At 36.2% G+C, this 21,195-nt stretch overlaps 1 protein-coding gene across 1 annotated transcript in view; it reads left to right on the top strand.

Annotated features, from left to right (window-relative positions):
• LOC120852620 (3'-5' RNA helicase YTHDC2) overlaps window positions 1–21,195 on the top strand; it is a 69,961-nt gene that overhangs the window by 2,981 nt on the left and 45,785 nt on the right. Inside the window, exons 3-9 of the mRNA XM_040225950.1 lie at window positions 5,804–6,000; window positions 7,306–7,505; window positions 8,662–8,828; window positions 12,559–12,661; window positions 13,481–13,637; window positions 17,822–17,929; window positions 20,348–20,496. Of these exons, the coding sequence (XP_040081884.1) occupies window positions 5,804–6,000; window positions 7,306–7,505; window positions 8,662–8,828; window positions 12,559–12,661; window positions 13,481–13,637; window positions 17,822–17,929; window positions 20,348–20,496 (1,081 nt within the window). The remainder of the gene's footprint in view (window positions 1–5,803; window positions 6,001–7,305; window positions 7,506–8,661; window positions 8,829–12,558; window positions 12,662–13,480; window positions 13,638–17,821; window positions 17,930–20,347; window positions 20,497–21,195) is intronic.

Raw genomic sequence — 21,195 nt, 5'->3', positions numbered from 1 at the left:
TCCTGCAGTTTATTTTGAGCTGCTTACTTGAGTTTTAAAAACAGATTGCAGAATTCCTGTGTGATAACTTACAGTTGTTTTTCTGATCACTTTTTTTTTATATCCGTTCTTTTGAAATGAAGCTATGTGTGTTGGGTTTTGTTTTTCATCTCCTTTCAGAGAGTTGAATTTACTTTGAATTGATTTTTTTTTAAATAACTGTTCACCTTTTGGTGAAAATACTCTTGATAGAATAGCACTTGTTTTGTGTTCTTTACTATATCCTTATATTTTCTTAGAAATTCCAGTCAAGTATTCCCATATCCCAGATTTTACCTCCTTATAATTTGCTTCATTTTTCCTGAACTGGTATCACTATGTTTTGGTTCTAAGAGCACACTTTTCTGAGTCTTTAATTTGTTCATGAATAAAACAAAATTGTTTCCTATTCGTCTTAGTCCAAGTTAGACAAAATGAAACTTATAAAGTGAACTCGTTAAAAACTTGTAAAGAGAATAGATATAAGGTATATGAAAACAGGTTTTCCAAGTACAGGTTTGTAATCTTGTGATTGCCACAGGTGCTGCTTAATAGGTATCCAGGGGATTTCACTTGGGCTTCCCAGATGGCTCAGTGGTAAAGAGTCTGCCTGCCAACGCAGGATAGACAGGAGGCGCTGTTTCCATCCCTGGCTTGGGAAGATCTCCTGGAGGAGGAAGTGACAACCCACTCCAGTGTTCTTGCCTGAGAAATTCCCTAGATGGTGGAGCCTGGTGGGACATGGAGTCACAATAGTCCAACATGATTTAACGACTGAGCATGCACACAGGCAGGCATGCATGCATGCAAGTATTTTTCTCACCCTGACCAGGGCGCTGTACCCTACAACAAGACCTCCCTTTCAGATTTGAATTATTGCCTCCCTTACCTTCTGCCCTAAAAGATTGAATGCTGCACTCCGCCTCTCTTCCCCTAGCTAAAATAAGAATATTGGGTTAAAAGTGAGGAACCCTGTTAGTGAAGTTTTGGAAATCCATTAAAACCCTGTGATGTACAGAAGTAATAGTAACAGTAGCTAACATTTATTAAGTGCTCTTGTGCGACAGGCATTGTATTAGGTGCTTTAAGTAAATTATCATTTGATCCTCACAACATTCTTGTATGGTAGGCTCTACTTTTTTAATACCTGGTTTCTATATAACAGATGAGGCAAGTCAAGCTTTGAGATATTAGTTTTCCCAAGTTCACACAGCTAGCAAGCGGGAGAGCCAACAATCAAACATAGTTAGTGTTTAGCTAATTAATTTTTATTGTTTGTAGTGAATTCATAGCAATGTTTTAGGAACTATGAGTAGTTAAGAGAGAAATATTAGATAATGCTCATTTCTAAGTTGTTTAGAGTCCATTAAGTCACAAAAAGAAAAAGAAATGGTCACAAACATAGTGAGCATGACATGGAAATAATTGTGTTTAGTGACAAAATTAACTCGGTTTATTATTTCTGAGCTAATCATAAAAAGCATAGATTTGTGTGGTGTAAACTTCAATAAATTTGTATATTTGTATTGAAGTATTGAAGATAAAATGGTTTGGAGTTAGGTCTTTGCATCTGTCTGCCTGTGCTTAGTTGCTCAGTAGTGTCTGACTCTTTGTCACCCGTTGGACTGTAGCCCACCAGGCTCCTCTGTCCATGGGATTTTCCAGGCAAGAATACAGGAGTGGGTTGCCATTTTCTAGTCCAGGGGATCTTCCTGACGTAGGGATTGAACTGGCATCTCCTGTGTCTCCTGCACTGCAGGTGGATTCTTTACCTGCTGAGCCATTGAGGAAGCCCCTCTATCTGCCTAGTGGAAGTACAGATTAAAGGGAAATGAAATCAAGTATTTGCTAGACATTAAACAAATGTGTATTATCTTTGTGAAGTGAAGTGAAAATCACTCAGTCGTGCCTGACTCTTTGCGACCCCCTGGACTATACAGTCCATAAAATTCTCCAGGCCAGAATACTGGAGTGGGTAGCCTATCCTTTCTCCAGGGGATCATCCTAACCCAGGAAATGAACCAAGGTCTCTTTGCATTGCAGGTGGGTTTTTTTACCAACTGAGCTATGAGGGAAGACTTTGAATCTTTGTATAGAGACATTAATTCCTTGGTGGCTGAGAACTTTTAAGTAGTGATTTCAGATTTTGGCTCTTCAGCAGATTTTTAAACTGTTCTCAGGTTTGTAAAGTGGGGAATAGCTGTATGGTTGTATTTAAGGTAAATTATTCAGTAACATACTATGTAAATGCAACATTTATGTCATGGTCCATGGGCGGGTTAGAAAAGAATTTCTAGACATGAGACAGAATGAGAGGGAAATAAAGTTTATTAGAGTGGGGGATGCTGCTAGAACAGCGGGCTGGCCCAAGGGAGAACGGACATTGAACAGGCCCGTGGTCTATTTTTATAGCCAGGGCACAAGGAGCAGAATAGGGGTCTTGCAAGTAATTAGCTGATTGGATGAGGCCCGTATACTGAGTGGGGGAAGAATAAGGCAAATACCTTCTCCCTATGGGGTAGAAGGGGAGGCAGGTTATACTGCTCAGGAGGACCTGAAATTCGTTAATAGTTACAACATGGATGTGGGAGGGAAGGACAATAAGGGTCTGGTTTTTCTGTTCCTACATTCCAAGGCCCTCCTTGGTTTTATCTGCTCTTTCATCCTTGGGTCACCACAGTGTATTAATATTAAAATTGCATTAGTTATATGCAATTGATTAGTTATATCATCATTTGATATAATTAGTTATATCATTTCTTTAAAAGGAAGAAGCTATTGAAATATCAGAACTTCATTATAATGTATGATTACTTTTCCCTTTGAAAGTTAGAAGTTACAATGTTCTTGCCTGTATTTTCAGTCCATTTATACTTAAATATGACATTATGTGGCTTGCATGTTACTATATTTTTAAAACTTCTTGTGAACTTCACTTATCTAGCATCTTTTCCACATTTTGCACGTAGTTTCTAGTTAATTTTGCTTTGTAAAGGGACTACTAGATTTTCATGGTAGTGTGTTACGTTGGAATGAAGTCATGGTGAGATTTCGTTGTATTAATTTACCCAGGACAGCTGCTGTATAGAATGTTTTCATCTGCACAATAACAAAGTGAATATTTTGCCAAAATTTCACTAATTTTTGAATTATATATCAGTGCCACTGTGGTGTTGAATGGTGTAGGAACAGCACTAATATTGACAAGTAGAATTTTTTACTAAAACATAAAAACTAGCAAGTTGGTATTATCTTTCTGTCCACCATCTGTGTTCAAACCGAATTTAGTAAATTTTAAATGGTAGTGGCTAAGTACTCCCACTGCTTAGTATGAGTTATTTTTATACATTGTTTTGTTGTCTTTTGCAACCCTGTGGACTGTAACCCACCTGGCTCCTCTGTCCATGGAATTTTCAAGGCAAAGAATGTTGGAATAGGTTGTCATTTTCTTCTCCAGGGGATCTTTCTGACCCAGGGATCAGAGTGGCGTCTCCTGCGTCTCCTCTTTCTTTATCACTGAGCCAGTGGGGAAGCTCATTCTTATACATTAATTCTGTGTGATTATTAGGCAATCTATGTTAGGAAAGTTTCAATCTAACCTATTAATTTAGTTGTGAGTTTATTGAGGAAAGAGTGTATTCTCAACTTTGTAATCCTGGCCTCTAGCATAGTGCCTGGCATACAGTAGGTATTCAGTATATGATGAATGATTGAATAAAAGAGAATTAAAAGTAAAATCTAGGAAAACTTCGCTGAGATGATTTTTGAGAAAATTAAAACATCTTGGAACTGATAGACATATTCAAGATTTTAAAATTAATGGTTCTACTGTGTCAGAGAAGTAAATTAATTTATTTTTGATCACATTGTTACTTGAAAGATTATTACCAGGTGAACACAGGCCTCCAGACTCTTGGTCTAGTGCTCATTTCAGCACACTTCTGGCCTTCTATAGTTAAAATTTTATGAAGTAAATGGGAGAGAAGGGGAATGAGTGACTGATGGGAAAAGAACCTGCTACGAAGAACATCTCTGTTGCTGCTGCTGCTGTTAAGTCGCCTCAGTCGTGTCTGACTCTCTGTGACCCCACAGACGGCAGCCCACCAGGCTCCCCCGTCCCAATAATTCTGATATACCATGGAATTGACTAAAATTTCTAGATAAGATTAAATTTTAATAAGTTCATCTTTATGTCATCATTTAAGCATCAGTAAGCACTTGTATGGGCTTCCCTGGTGGCTCAGAGGTTAAAGCGTCTGCCTCCAATGCAGGAGACCCGGGTTTGATCCCTGGGACGGGAGGATCCCCTGGAGAAGGAAATGGCAATCCACTCCAGTGTTCTTGCCTGGAGAATCCCATGGACGGAGAAGCCTAGTAGGTTACAGTCCACGGGGTCGCAAAGAGTCGGACACGACTGAGCGACTTCACCTTCACCTTCAAGCACCTGTTCAGGAGTAGATGATGGCATAGAAAGGTTATGATTCATTGAGGAATTTTCAGAAATTAAAAATTGGTAAATTGAAGACCAAGACTTAGAAGACTTAGCTAAAACTATAGGTTAATCTTTGGTTTCATGTCATTTTATAGTGAAGGTATTGTTGAAAAAATTTTAAATCTAGTGAGAATTAGAAAAATTGTACATGTACTTTTCATTGTATTTGTGGCTTTGTTGCTCATTTTTGTAAGGTGATATTGGCATTAACAAATTGTAAAAATTTTATTATAAAGTTTTGGTTAACTTTTTTGGTATAAGAAATGATATTTTTTCCTGGCTATAATAATTGCTTTCATTTATTATATTTAGTATGTACACAGTAACAGATACTGCCCTTTATGCATTATCTTATTTAATCATGTAAATAGTTCTTTGAGGCAGGTATCATCATCATCATCATCATCTTAGGCTCAGAGCTATTACATAATTTGCTTGTGGTCCCACAGCTAGTAAGTGGTAGAGGAAGGATTCAAATCCAAGTCTGTGTGCTTTCAGAGCCTTAGCTCTTTACCAATACTACATTGTACTAGATTATAGGCATGTATTATTAAATCCTTCAAGATACATCTGAGGACTTCCTTTGTGTGTGACATTGTACTTAGTACTCTTGAAGCTACAGAAGTCACCAAAAATATAATTAGGACTCGTTGAAGAATCTAGTAACTTGAGAACAGTTATAAATCATCATTACCTTACAATCAAAAGCTGGAGCTGGAAACTTTGAAAGATTTCTTTTTATTTATTTTTTCCAGTATACATGTGAAAAAGCTAATCAGTAATGCTGATTTTTTTTAGTTTAGCCACTAAACTTGGCTTTCTTAACAGGTTTTTCATGGGAGTGTGACATTACCAGCATACTGGGAAAACACTCAGTGGGATATATTAGTCTGGATCACTGTCATAACTGGACCACCATGGCATTTTCATTATCATTTTTAGTTCTGTTGTTCAAATTGGTTTTCTCCCTCTGTATATTTCCCAGCATGTATTAGTTGGTGATGTTTCATCCCCCGTGAAGCCTGCTAAGACAAACTTTAAGGGTAAGTAAGCATTTTTTTGCTGATTAAAATTGGATTTGCAGCATTTTGAAATTTTAATTGAAACTGGTCTTGTGGCCTCTTTGGCACTCAATTCCTCTTTACTGAAAATTTTGGAGATTTTCAGCATCTTATCTCAAAGCATTTTGATCTTTTTCAATGTTTTGCTTGAGACATGTTTTCTAAGTAGCCATACATCATATGTGAACAAATTGACTTATATAGTAAATAAATGATTTTTATTAATATTCAGAAAGGGAGCAAATAGATACCTAACTGTGAAGAAGAAAGATGGATCAGAAACAGCTCATGCAATGATGACCTGTAATTTGACTCATAATACAAAACATGCTGTTAGGAGCCTAATTCAGAGATTTCCTGTCACCAATAAAGAGCGTACTGAACTTCTGCCTAAAACAGAAAGAGGAAATGTGTTTGCTGTTGAAGCTGGTATGTATTTTCTGGGGAGATTCCTTGTGTATCCTTTTATTGAATGACTATTCTTTTTCCACTTAACATTAAAAATTTTTTTTAACATTTTAAAACAACATTAAGATTTCTCATTGTGAATAAGGTTGTTTGAAATGATTAGAATTTGTAAAAATTTTGTAATGAAATGCAGTCTTAAGGCATGTCATTAAGTTAGACAGGGTTTTTGTTTTTGTTTCTTTTTTTGCATGTTACAGTAATAGCTAACCATTTATTGAGCACTTATTGTGTGCTGGACAGCATAGTAAACTTGATATAGAGCCTCATGGCAACCCTTCCAAGGTAAGAATTTTCCCTATTTCACACGTGAAGAAACTGGGCTCAGAGAAGTTAATTTGTTCAAGGCCACTCAATCAGCTAGTAAACTGCAGAGCTGGGGTTTGACTCCAAGGTCTGGACTTCACTATTATATATTATGCTGCCATGATATACTATGAGTGGAATTTTGAATTAGGGCTTCAGCTTCTGGGAAGAGATAGGACAGAGTCTTCAGTATATTAACTTGCTCAGAGGTAGATAAATATATATATTTAGGTTATAAAGTGAAGTTGTAATTTTACTGTTTGGAAAAATAATTTTCCAAAGTTTATTTCTTTTATTATCTCCAGGGACAGAGTTTCTATTTGTGAAGTAGGTTTGCAGAATGTAGAAAATGCATGGTTCTAGCTATCAAGGAGTTTTATTAATAAAAATACATTCACACAAAAATATTTTATGTGAAGAATATAAAACACATCATGCCTTTTTTATTACTATCTGCTTAAATATAGATGTTGGCTAAAATGCACAATTAGGAGATTTGTTAAGCATTAAGGCCTTAAATTTACACGTTATTCTGTTTGATCACATAATCTTACATGCTAACTTCAAGAAGGGTTTTTTCTTTTTCATACATGTTTTCATACTGCATGTAATAGACCTTACAAGTATAATGTATATTGTTTCCTTCTCTAAAGTTTTGTTCTAATCGATAGAAACAAGTTTGAGAATCATTTTAGGATATCAAAATTGGATTTTATTTTTAATGATTTTTGTTCATTTTAAAACATTATACACTAGGAATACTTCTGAGAAATTTGCCTTCTAATTGATATCAAAATGTGTAAAATGTTCTAAGAATATTGTGTAGGAGTAAAGCAGCTGAGGTATTGTTAATTTTATGTTGACTGAGTAGAGAAGAAACACTTAGAAGGTATTAATTACTTATGTTTTTAACTGTATTGTTGATATACATTTTTTTTTTCATTCTCTTATTCATTTTCAAAGAAAATCGAGAAATGAGCAAGACAAGTGGGCGACTCAACAACGGCATACCTCAGATTCCAGTAAAAAGAGGAGAATCTGAATTTGATTCTTTCAGACAATCTCTGCCGGTGTTTGAAAAACAAGAGGAAATTGTTAAAATAATTAAGGAAAATAAAGTAGTTTTGATTGTAGGAGAAACTGGATCTGGAAAGACTACACAGGTTTGTTTCTACTTTGTTGTTTATAGAAGAAAAAATATTTTACTTCATGTGATAGTTTTGCATCAAATTTATACTACATATACAAAGTAAACATAATTATGTTTTTAAACTACTAGTTTGGCTGAAATTTAAAAATTCATGAAATCCAGCATTTGCATAGGTATTGAGAAAACAGCATCTTCTGCTCTTTTGATAAAAGTATAAATTGTTTTGAAGGGCTGATTGATCATTTTTATGAAAATTAAATTTAATACTCTTTGACTCAGCATATTTTTGTCTTTGCAAAAGTATTTGAGGATAGATGCTCACTACAGTATTCTTTATAGCAAGCAACAAAATCAATAATAACAAACCTAAAAAAGCTGGACGTTACTTTGTATGTAGTCATATTTGTTAAATTATAGCACATCCATTAGATGGCATGTGCAGATGTTAAAATGGATTAGGTAGATCTGATATGCTGTTAAGTGGTATCAGCAGGTTACAAACATTAAGTATAATAATAACTTTGTGTGAATAAAAACCTGTTTATATACACAAATATTTTAAGTTGTATAAGCATATTTTTCCCCCAAAAGAGTTTATGAGAAACTTAACAGTAGTTACTTTTGTGGAGAGGACTGTTGGTAATGGTAGGGGTTGGCAAAACTTTAGCCTTATATTTTAAATCTTTTTGACCTGTTTAATTATAGAAGAGTGTTTGCAGTCCTGGTATTAGGCTATTTCTGATTTCTTTATACTTTTCACTATTTAAAAGATTCCAACAGAATTTTATTTCATTGACTTTATAGGATATTTTGGAGATAATTGACATTTTTGCAATATTGATTATTCCTGCCCAGGAATATGTCATATTTTTTTAGAATATTCCCATCTTCTATGTTTTTCACTAGTGTTTTATAATCTTTTTCATGTAAACCTTAGCTGTTTCTTTATACTTTTGTTTTTTAGTGTTTTAGTTTCTATTGTGAACAAAATCTTTCTAAATTACACTTTTTAGCTGATTATTAGCAGTTAATATGAAAGGTGTTTTTTATTTTTATTTTTATGTTTGGACCTGTTACATAACTTTTTTAGTTCTAATGATTTTTCAGTTGACATGGATTTTCTGGATATACAGTTATGTCATCTTATAGTACTTTAAAATTTGTTTCAGATTCCTCAGTTCCTTTTAGATGATTGCTTTAAAAATGGTATTCCCTGCCGTATATTTTGTACTCAACCAAGACGATTAGCAGCTATTGCTGTGGCTGAAAGAGTTGCTGCAGAGAGGAGAGAAAGGATTGGTCAAACAATTGGATATCAGATCCGTTTAGAAAGCAGGTAAAGACAATTCACCTGTAACCTTTTATCATTCTTAGAAAAGACCAAATATTTGTATTTCACTAAACAGAGAGAATATGTTTGGAGAAGGCACTGGTGACCCACTCCAGTACTCTTGCCTGGAAACTTCCATAGATGGAGGAGCTTGGTAGGCTGCAGTCCATGGGATCGCTGAGTTGGACACAACTGAGTGACTTTGCTTTCACTTCTCACTTTCATGCATTGGAGAAGGAAATGGCAACCCACTCCAGTGTTCTTGCCTGGAGAAACCCAGGGATGGGGAAGCCTGGTGGGCTGCCCTCTATGGGGTTGCACAGAGTCAGACATGGCTGACGTGACTTAGCAGCAGCAGAGAATGTGTTAGTTGAAAAATGAGGTGGTCATTTTGCTTCAACTAAGTTTGCGAACAGAACATTGAGGTCATGTCTAAACTTACTGAGGTTTTGAATAAATAAATAATTGAAAAGAAATCCTTGTTCATAGTTTCATGATAAAGTGCAAGTTGTATCATCTCTTTGAGCCTGAGTTTCCTCATCTGTAGAATGCGGTTAATGAAACCATCTAGAGCACAAGTTTGACGTGAAGTTTACAAAAGTACTCAATAAGTGCTAGTGACTGAATTATTGTTATTGATATTAATACTACTTAGTAGTACCTGCTTGACAAGTAGTACTGTTTCTTTGCTCATAATTATTTGGGTATAATGATTCAAAAAGCTGATCTCATTTATGATATACTCTTATCCTCAAATTAAAAATGTTTAAGATCTTAAAAACAATCTCTTTGGACTCTTTAACAAAATAATTAATAAAAGGCTGTTAGTAATAATAAACTTGTGATATTATCAAACATAAAATATGTATTTCATATAACTTTGCTAATAAAGCATGTATACCAGTACACTAAATATATATGTATACCAATACACTAAATGTATACCAGTGAACTAAAATGGACTGGAATGGGAGAATTAAACTCAGATGACCATGATATCTACTACTGTGGGCAAGAATCCCTTAGAAGAAATGGAATAGCCATCATAGTCAACAAAAGACTCCAAAATGCAGTAATGGATGCAGCCTCAAAAATGGCAGAAAGATCTCTGTTCATTTCCAAGGCAAAGCATTCATATCACGATAATCCTCTATGACCCGACCAGTAATGCTGAAGAAACTGAAGTTGAATGGTTCTATGAAGACCTACAAGACCTTCTAGAACTAACACCCAAAAAAGATGTCCTTTTCATTATAGGGGACTGGAATGCAAAAGTAGGAAGTCAAGAAACACCTGGAGTAACAGGCAAATTTGGCCTTGTAATACGGAATGAAGCAGGGCAAAGGCTAATAGAGTTTTGCCAAGAAAATGCACTGGTCATAGCAAACACCCTCTTCCAATAACACAAGAGAAGACTCTACACATGAGCATTACCAGATGGCCAACACTGAAATCAGATTGATTATATTCTTTGCAGCCAAAGATGGAGAAGTTCAATACAGTCAGCAAAAACAAGACCGGGAGCTGACTGTGGCTCAGATCATGAACTCCTTATTGCCAAATTCAGATGTAAATTAAAGAAAGTAGGGAAAACCACTAGACCATTCAGGTATGACCTAAATCAATTCCCTTACAATTATACAGTGGAAGTGATGAATAGATTTAAGGGAATCGATCTGCTAGAGTGCCTGAAGAATTATGGACAGAGGTTTGTGACACTGTACAGGAGACAGGGATCAAGACCATCCCCAAGAAAAAGAAATGCAGAAAAGCAAACTGGCTGTCTGAGGAGGGCTTGCAAATAGCTGTGAATAGAAGTGTAAGAAAAAGGAGAAAAGGAAAGATATACCCATTTGAATGCAGAGTTCCAAAGAATAGCAAGGAGAGATGAGAAAGCCTTCCTCAGTGATCAGTGCAAAGAATAGAGGAAACAACAGAATGGGAAAGACTAGCGATCTCTTCAAGAAAATTAGAGATACCAAGGGAACATTTCATGCAAAAATGAGCTTAATAAAGGACAGAAATGTTATGGACCTAACAGAAGCAGAAGATACTAAGAAGAGGTGGCAAGAATACACAGAAGAACTGTACAAAAAAGATCTTCACAGCCCAGGTAATCACAATGGTGTGATTACTCAACTAGAGCCAGACGTCCTGGAATGTGAAGTCAAGTGTGCTTTAGGAAACATCCCTCTGAACAAAGCTAGTGGAGGTGATGGAATTCCAGTTGAGCTATTTCAAGTCCTAAAAGATGATGCTGTGAAAGTGCTGCATTCAGTATGCCAGCAAATTTGAAAACTCAGCAGTGGCCACAGGACTGAAAAGGTCAGTTTTCATTCCAATCCCAAAGAAAGGCAATGCCAGAGAATGCTCAAACTACTGCACAGTTGCACTCATCTCACACGCTGGTAAAGTAATGCTCAAAATTCTCCAAGCCAGGCTTCAGCAATATGTCAATTGTGACCTTCCAGATGTTCAAGCTGGATTTAGAAAAGGCAGAGGAACCAGAGATCAAATTGCTAACATCTGCTGGATCATGGAAAAAGCAAGAGAGTTCAAGAACAACATCTATTTCTGCTTTATTGACTGTGTGGATCACAATAAACTGTGGAAAACTCCTAAAGAGATGGGAATACCAGACTACCTGACCTGCCTCTTGAGAAATCTGTATGCAAATCAGGAAGCAACAGTTAAAACTGGACATGGAACAACAGACTAGTTGCAAACAGGAAAAGGAGTATGTCAAGGCTGTATATTGTCACCCTGCTTATTTAACTTATATGCCGATTACATCATGAGAAACACTGGGCTGGAAGAAGCACAAGCTGGAATCAGGATTGCGGGAGAAATATCAATAACCTCAGATATGCAGATGACACCACCCTTATGGCAGAAAGCGAAGAAGAACTAAAGAGCCTTTTGATGAAAGTGAAAGAGGAGAGTGTAAAAGTTGACTTAAAGCTCAACATTCAGAAAACTAAGATCATGTCACTTCATGGGAAATAGATGGGGAAACAGTGGAAGCAGTATCAGACTTTATTTTTTTGGGCTCCAAAATCACTGCAAATGGTAACTGCAGCCATGAAATTAAAAGATGCTTACTCTTTGGAAGGAAAGTTATGACCAACCTAGACAGCATGTTAAAAAGCAGAGACACTAGTTTGCCAACAAAGGTCCGTCTCATCAATGCTATGGTTTTTCCAGTAGTCGTGTGTGGATGTGAGAGTTGGACTATAAAGAAAGCTGAGCGCCGAAGAATCGATGCTTATGAACTGTGGAGTTGGAGAAGACTCTTGAGAGTCCCTTGTAATACAAGGAGATCCAACCAGTCCATCCTAAAGGAGATCAGTCCTGAGTATTCATTGGAAGGACTGATATTGAGGCTGAAACTCCAACACTTTGGCCACCTGATGTGAGGTGCTGAGGGGAAAGATTGAGGGCAGGAGGAGAAGGGGACAACAAATGGTTAGATGGTTGGATGGCATCACTGACTCAGTGGAGCTGAGTTTGAGTAAACTCTGGGAGTTGGTGATAGACAGGGAAGCCTGGCATGCTGTGGTCCATGGGGTTGTGAAGAATCAGGCACGACTGAACAACTGAACTGAACTGAACCAGTACACTGAACCAGTACACCAGTTAGTAATACTTACTAAAATACTAAGGATACTAGCATTTTAATATGGCCATGTTTTAATTGTATAAAAGATTTGTAATTGTACATTTTTTTTTAAAAAAGGGTTTCTCCAAAGACACTTCTGACATTTTGCACAAATGGGGTACTGCTTCGTACACTGATGGCAGGAGATAGTACATTGTCAACTGTGACACATGTTATTGTGGTAAGATATTTAAATTTAAATAGGTAATTAAGATTTTGGAATAGGATGTAAGTGAGAACCAATTCTTTTTTAAAGCAGGCTGTTCTAACCAAGTTACTTTTTATTTTCCATAATTATTAGAAATAAATATTTATATTAAAGATATTCTTGCCATTAATTTTCATGAGTGAAAATATATAGCTTTGTAAAAAGTGCTTTTTATATATAAAAATGATACATGTATTTCGAGAGTCTCCAGAATAATGAAAGTTGTCTTTTTTCTCTGTGCTTAGTCATCTATTTTCTCTTCCATATCTTAGGAGAATACTTAAAGTCAGCTAACTTCCTGGTATGCTGCTAAATTAACTAGCTGCTGATGAAATAAGTAGATGAATTAGCACCTTATTAAAGAATTCTAAGCTTTTATCCAGTTTGTATCAGAAAACTTAGAATAAGTTCTATAAGCTTGTGATAAGCAGCTTTTGGAAAGTTATTAGTTCTCTGTATTCAAAACACAATATGCACCTGGTCCTGATGCTAACAGAAGCATATTTAAATAGATTTTATATTTATTAAAAGTATATTAAATTAGACTGTACTAATTCAGAATTTGTTTTAGTTTTTGCAGTTTTACATTCTGTGGGAAAAAGGGCAATACGTTACCCACAGAGGATTGTTAATATCTGAGTATTTCTAAATTGTCCATAAAACAAAATTTTCACTAATTGACTGTTTCCACATTTAACTTGATTTAGTGTGAAACTCAGCAGCTCCACAGTTTTAAAGACTTCATTTATTTTATGTTTTAACTGTTCCATGGTTTGTTTTTGTTTACTGCAGGATGAAGTTCATGAAAGGGATCGATTTAGTGATTTTTTACTTACAAAGTTAAGAGATTTACTGCAGAAGCACCCAACTTTGAAACTAATTCTTTCTAGTGCTGCCTTAGATGTAAATCTTTTTATAAGATATTTTGGCAGCTGTCCAGTGATATATAGTAAGTAAAATTTTCTTCAGGATTTTACAAAAGAATTCTTTTTTGGCTTGATTTTATTTATTAAAATAGAAATATTAAGGAATATTCTGATGTATAGGGCATCCTTTTCTGTTTTCTCTTGAGATGTGCTTAATTAGTTATCTCCATATATTTTCATCCTCTCCTTTTTCACTTTTTGGTATTGTGTAGTGAGCCATTTTTCTAGTCTTAAAAGGAGATATGTTTTAATTTTGTATTCCTCTTTAAATTCTGTCTTACAGCTTCACCTTTATTGTTAGACTCTTTCACAGAGTAGTTGTATTCCCATGTTAACTTCCCATGTACTTCTGAATATGTTGCCCCTGAACTTTTGTCCTTATCCTTTAATCATACCTGATTGTTCCACCAATCTTTAAAAAAATTATTAATTTTCTTCTCAAAAATTGAAAAAGTTGTGTTTACTTCAGTGTGTTTACCTCAGTTCAGACATGTAGGATGTAGTTCATTATATTGAACAGCTGCTTTTATATTTCCTAACATGAATGTACCATGATTTGTTTAACCATTTCTTAATTTATAGACATTCACATTGGTCCCGGATCCTTCCTTTTGCCAACTATAAACCTTGTTGTTATGAGCATCCTTATACACATATTCTTTTATATGTATATATATGTGCTCTTATTTCTGAGAATAGATTCTTAAAAGTAGAATTGTTGAGTAAAAAAGTATGTCTGTTTTTAATTTTAGCAGTAATATGGTTTAACCATTTTACTTTTCCAAAAGGCTGAAATGATTTACATTTCTGAAGTTTATGGGGCTATTCATTTATGCATTCTTAACAGTGATGTTCTGAAACTGATTTAATTGCCAAGCCTGTTATTCAAATTTTATATAAAAATATTACTTAAAATTGCTATAGTATTTCTCATAATTGTTCCCCCTTTTTTGGTGGAATGCTCATCTGTTTGCCAGCACTGCTTCCTAAGTCTCATTCTCTGTTATAGCCTGTACTTTCTTGGTCTCCTCTGTGGACTTCTTTTGCATGGTGCTTAAATATTGGTATTTTTGAGGATTATTCCCATGAGCCATTCTTTTTTTCTCTTCCTCTCTTCTTTTCCCTCCCCTTTCCCTCCTTTCCCTTCCTTTTTTGACTTCTTTGCTTTTTCTCTTTCCTGCTCCATGCTGCTCTCTACTTGATACTGGGAACGCATAGTTTGTTTCCCTGGAAGATCTCATTCTTGCCCTTGACCTCTACTTCCTCTTATATAGATGACTCCTGAATCTTTATTTCCCAATTCAACCTGTTCTCCAGAGCTTTGGACTTAGGAAGTTTATAAGCAGTTCACATCTAATATGCTCTAACTGAATACTAATCCTTTCTAAAAAATATACAAGCAACTCCTTCAGCTCAATTCCAGAAAAATAAATGACCCAATCAAAAAATGGGCCAAGGAACTAAACAGACAGTTCTCCAAAGAAGACATACAGATGGCTGACAAACACATGAAAAGATGCTCAACATCACTCATTATCAGAGAAATGTAAATCAAAACCACAATGAGATACCATCTCACGCCAGTCAGAATGGCTGCTATCCAAAAATCGACAAACAGTAAATGCTGGAGAAGGTGTGGAGAAAAGGGAACCCTCTTACACTGTTGGTGGGAATGCAAACTAGTACAGCCACTATGGAGAACAGTGTGGAGATTCCTTAAAAAATTGGAAATAGAACTGCCATACGACTCAGCAATCCCACTGCTGGGCATACACACCGAGCAAACCAGAGTTGAAAGAGACACATGCACCCCAATGTTCATCGCAGCACTCTTTACAATAGCCAGGACATGGAAGCAACCTAGATGTCCATCAGCAGACGAATGGATAAGAAAGCTGTGGTACATACAAACAATGGAATATTACTCAGCCATTAAAAAGAATACATTTGAATCAGTTCTAATGAGGTGGATGAAACTGGAGCTGATTATACAGAGTAAAGTAAGCCAGAAAGAAAAACACTAATACAGTATACTAACACATATATATGGAATTTAGAAAGATGGTAACAATAACCCTGTATGCGAGACAGCAAAAGAGACACAGATGAATAGAACAGTCTTTTGGACTCTGTGGAAGAAGGCAAGGGTGGGATGATCTGAGAGAATAGCATTGAAGCATGTATATTATCATATATGAACAGATCACCAGTCCACATTCAATGCATGAGACAGGGTGCTCAGGGCTGGTGCACTGGGATGACCCTGAGGGATAGGATGGGGAGGGAGGTGAGAAGGGGGTTCAGGATGGGGAACACATGTACACCCATGGCTGATTCATGTCAATGTATGGCAAAAACCACTATAATATTGTAATTAACCTCCAAAATAAAATAAAAAAAATAAAAAGAATATATTAAAAAAATAAATAAAAAATCTGCTTCTTTTGTGTTGCCTGTTTTAGTTAATCATACCATTGACCAAATGACCTAGGTCACAACCTGTAAGACTTTTTGTTCATAAGACCAACCTAGACAGCATATTAAAAAGCAGAGACATTACTTTGCCAACAAAGGTCCATCTAGTCAAGGCTATGGTTTTTCCAGTAGTCATGTATGGATGTGAGAGTTGGACCATAAAGAAAGCTGGGCACTGAAGAATTGACGCTTTTGAACTGTGGAGTTGGAGAAGACTCTTGATAGTCCCTTAGACTGCAAGGAGATCCAGCCAGTCCATCCTAAAGGAAATCAGTCCTGAATATTCATTGGAAGGACTGATGCTGAAGCTGCAACTCCAATACTTTTGCCACCTGATGTGAAGAACTGACTCTTTGGAAAAGACCCTAATCCTGGGAAAGACTAGAGGCAGAAGGAGAAGGGGACAACAGAGGATGAGATGATTGGATGGCATCACTGATTCAATGGACATGAGTTTGAGCAGTCTCCGGGAGTTGGTGATGGACAGGGAAGTCTGGCGTGCTGCAGTCCATGGCATCACAGAGTCGCACACGGCTGAGCAACTGAACTGAAGGCACATAAAATTTATGCATCTGCTAATGGAAGCTCATTTTGGCAACTAACAATTGACATGTATAAAACCAAACCCCAACTCCCATAAGCAAACTTGTTTTTCTTTAGCTTTCCTTGTCAACCTCAGAGAATGACATCTTCCTCTATCCAGTTTTTTAAGCTAGACTTTTAAGAGCTGTGGCTGACCCTTCCTTATCATTCCTCCATATTTAATCTAATGCTGAGTTCTGTGGATTTTACTTCCTGTCTATCTAGAGTTTGTCTGTCTCCTTCCATTTTTACTGTCACCAGTCTTATTCAGGTTATTGTCCTCTTCAGCCTGAACAATTGTCATTGCCCCCACCTGGTCTGTTCCATCTACTCTGCTCTCTTAAATCCATTCCCCAGGTTTCAGCCAGAGTGGTATTTTCTGAAGTGTAATTTTGATGATTTAAATACTCTCATGAGCTTAAAACTTTGAATGACCTTTATCTCAGAATAAAGACCTAAACCCTTAATAAGACCTGTTTCTTTGGCCTCATCTTGAACTATAGCCTCCTCTACACACCACTCCTCACATCATGTTCCAAATAGCTTGGCTTTTTAGTTCCTTGAGAACACCATACTCTTTCACATGATAGGGCCTTTGTGCATACTGTTTTGTGTGTGTGTGGTTTTTTTTTTCCTTCTTCATATTGCACTCTTTCCTCTCTGTGTAGCTTCATTATTTTGTTTACCTCCTTCTCTTGGTTCTCATTTTTCTCAGTGAAGATGTTTTTCTGGTCTCATTCAAGTTCTCCTATTATGTACTGTCATGGTATCTTGTACTTCTCTCTCATAGGACTTTTCACAACTTTATTTTTACATTGTTGTTCTGAATTACTGGATTAAGGTCTGACTCTCCTGCTAGACTGCAATCTTTAAGCTTCAGGAGAACAAGAGGAACTCTGTTTCTACTTGCTGTTTATATTCCTAGTACCTAGTATAATGCCACACACACAAGTGAATAGCAAACATTGGAAAAAACATGCAAATAACAGTTGTCTATCAAAGTTATATTTAAAGAGCAATATGAGGATTACTTGATCTATGGAATTGCCTTTGGATTAATACTCAGATTTATTAATTTGAGAATCTCATATTTTTATGCAAATTACCTCTAAGATGCAAGTTGACTGTTTAAAATACTCCTATTATTTAGTACAAGGAAGACCATTTGAAGTAAAAGAAATGTTTTTGGAAGACATTTTAAGAACTACTGGATATACAAACAAAGAAATGTTAAAATACAAAAAGGAAAAACAACGAGGTAAGCTCTTTATCAAACAAGTAAAAAAGAAAATTACTATTGATACTGACTTTTTAGAGTACTCCAGTCTTATACTGTGCATATACGAAGATACTTGAAAGTATTTCTCTCTGTGTATAGTTGTAGAATATTATATTAGACTACTGTCCCAAATGGACCTTTTATATTGTGGTTTATGTCCAAAAGTTATAATCTGTGGAGAGGAATTGAGAAGGAATGCCAGAGCTGGATAGGCCGAGTGTCTGCATCCAGAGATTCAGCCACAGTTTTAAGGAGGGAGAAGATGATATGCTGGCTGTCCCCCAGCATATATTACAGAGTGGGAGCGAGAGGCGGGTGAAGAAAGAAGAGAGTTGTATGTGAGTGATGAAAGACTCATCTTTCTTATAACTGTTGAGTTCTTCAAATCTTGAAATTGTTATCAATTGCATCTGAATTTTGAATGTAGCATGATCTGCCTATTAATACATCTCTTGTGATTTATGCTATATGTCCACTTTTGAATTAAGGTTAAGTTCCTTCTGGTTACTTTTAACTACATTATTCATGATGGAAGATTTGACTTCAAGTTTTGATTTCTTTGTTTAGTTAGTATAACTTTGGACAAATAATCTTAAATTCTTTGGATTCTTTGCTTGAAAAAGCAATTAGCAATGCCAGTCTCACAGTGCAATGTTGAATCACTAATATGTACATTATAAAATTTATGGCTCTGATTATAAAAACTTGTATCTCAAACAACTAGCATGGTGGTAGAAGTTCAGTAAATGATTTCCTTCAAAGTGCTATGTGGATATTAGTCATTGGTTTAAACAATATTTGTTACATTGATAAAATACTGTTCATTAAATTTTGTACTTTTTATAGAAGTAAACTTCTTACCAGTAGATGAACAGATGAAGTTTTTTTAAAGTGGTTTTATGTCTCCTTTTGGTTCAACATAACATGTTTTATTCTTTGGAGGCAATGCCAAAGAATGTTCAAACTTTCACACAATTGCACTCATCTCACATGCTAGTAAAGTAATACTCATAATTCTCCAAGCCAGGCTTCAGCAATACGTGAACCGTGAACTTCCAGATGTTCAAGCTGGTTTTAGAAAAGGCAGAGGAACCAGAGATCAAATTGCCAACATCTGCTGGATCATGGCAAAAGGAAGAGAGTTCCAGAAAAACATCTATTTCTGCTTTATTGACTATGCCAAAGCCTTTGACTGTGTGGATCACAATAAACTGTGGAAAATTCTGAAAGAGATGGGAATACCAGACCACCTGACCTGCCTCTTGAGAAACCTGTATGCAGGTCAGGAAGTAACAGTTAGAACTGAACATGGAACAACAGGCTGGTTCCAAATAGGAAAAGGAGTGCATCAAGGCTGTATATTGTCACCCTGCTTATTTAACTTCTGTGCAGAGTACATCATGAGAAACGCTGGGCTGGAAGAAGCACAAGCTGGAATCAAGATTGCCAAGAGAAGTATCAATAACCTCAGATATGCAGATGATACCACCCTTATGGGAAAAAGTGAAGAGGAACTAAAAAGCCTCTTGATGAAAGTGAAAGAGGAGAGTGTAAAAGTTGGCCTAAAGCTGAACATTCAGAAAACTAAGATCATGGCATCTGGTCCCATCAATTCATGGCAAATAGATGGGGAAACAGTGTCAGACTTAATTTTGAGGGGCTCCAGAATCACTGCAGATGGTGATTGCAGCCATGAAATTAAAAGACGCTTACTCCTTGGAAGGAAAGTTATGACCAACCTAGATAGCATATTAGAAGGGAGAGACATTACTTTTCCAACAAAGGTCTGTCTAGTTAAGGCTGTGGTTTTTCCAGTAGTGATGTATGGATGTGAGGGTTGGACTGTGAAGAAAGCTGAGTGCTGAAGAATTGATGCTGTTGATCTGTGGTGTTGGAGAAGACTCTTGAGAGTCCCTTGGACTGCAAGGAGATCCAACCAGTCCATCCTAAACGAGACCTTCATTGGAAGGACTGATGCTAAAGCTGAAACTCCAATACTTTGGCCACCTCATGTGAAGAGTTGACTCATTGGAAAAGACCTTGATTCTGGGAGGGATTGGGGGCAGGAGGAGAAGGGGACGACAGAGGACGAGATGGCTGGATGGCATCGCCAACTCGATGGACATGAGTTTGGGTGAACTCCGGGAGTTGGTGATGGACAGGGAGGCCTGGCATGCTGCGATTCATGGGGTTGCAAAGAGTCGGACATGACTGAGCGACTGAACTGAACTGAACTGAACATGTTTTATTGAATGTTTCTAATTAATTAATTTTTTAAAAAGTAACTTTAAAATAAGGCCAACTTTTAGGTATTTTCAAATTCACTTAAGTTTTTTAAAGAAATGTATTTATAAAACAAAGAATGTATCAACATATTTTCTTTGGTAATTAATTTAGAGGAAAAACAACAAACCACACTTACAGAATGGTACTCAGCTCAAGAGAATACTTTCAAGCCTGAATCTCAGAGACAGAGAGCTATCCCAAATGTGACTGAAGAGTATGATTTATTGGATGATGGTGGCGACGCTGTCTTCAGTCAGCTGGTAAGACCTCAGTGGTTTTACACTGATAGTTTGAGTGAAAATTGTGTACTTTAAACAATATTTTATGAGATTATAATTTTTATTACATTATTAAAGCATAATTCCCTTACTTTATCTTAGACTGCAACACATTTTTCAGAATAACTTTCTATAAACTCTTTTTTTCAAATAATGTGACATCTTTTATTGTTTCATTCTGAGTCAAAATTATTTCAATATTTTCTATAAATTGTTTCAAGAAAATAGTTATAGTTATTATGTATATACATTATCATTGCTAGATATTTTGTCATGTCAAAAATTTAAGGACCTATCATCTAAGCAATGTAAGATTAGCTAAGTTAGGAAAAACTGAGAAAGGACTGTTGGTATTAAGGCAAATATAATCAAGACCAGGGTTTCCACTGGAAAGCTATGTGACTGTAAAGTCAATTACCCATCATAGACCTCAGTTTCTTCTTCTTTTCTCCCTTTTATTTTGCCACAAAATCTTTCACAAAATCTTCTTTGTAGACATCCTACCTGCTCATCCCTCACTCTCCAGCTCTATCCCCTAGGTGGGGCTTCTGCTCCTTTGGATTCCATGGAGTCTATTTGAAAACAAACTAATGAATTTCCTAGGTTCCTTCTGGTCTTTGATTGTGGTTTAGAATTCTAAAGGACTTCCCTGGTGGCTCAGATGGTAAAGAATCTGCAGGC

The sequence above is a fragment of the Oryx dammah genome, unplaced genomic scaffold (assembly GCF_014754425.2).
Source record: "Oryx dammah isolate SB20612 unplaced genomic scaffold, SCBI_Odam_1.1 HiC_scaffold_26, whole genome shotgun sequence".
NCBI lineage: Eukaryota > Metazoa > Chordata > Mammalia > Artiodactyla > Bovidae > Oryx > Oryx dammah.
The sequence above is the reverse complement of the archived record's forward strand: the minus strand, read 5'-3'. Positions and strand labels throughout refer to the sequence as shown.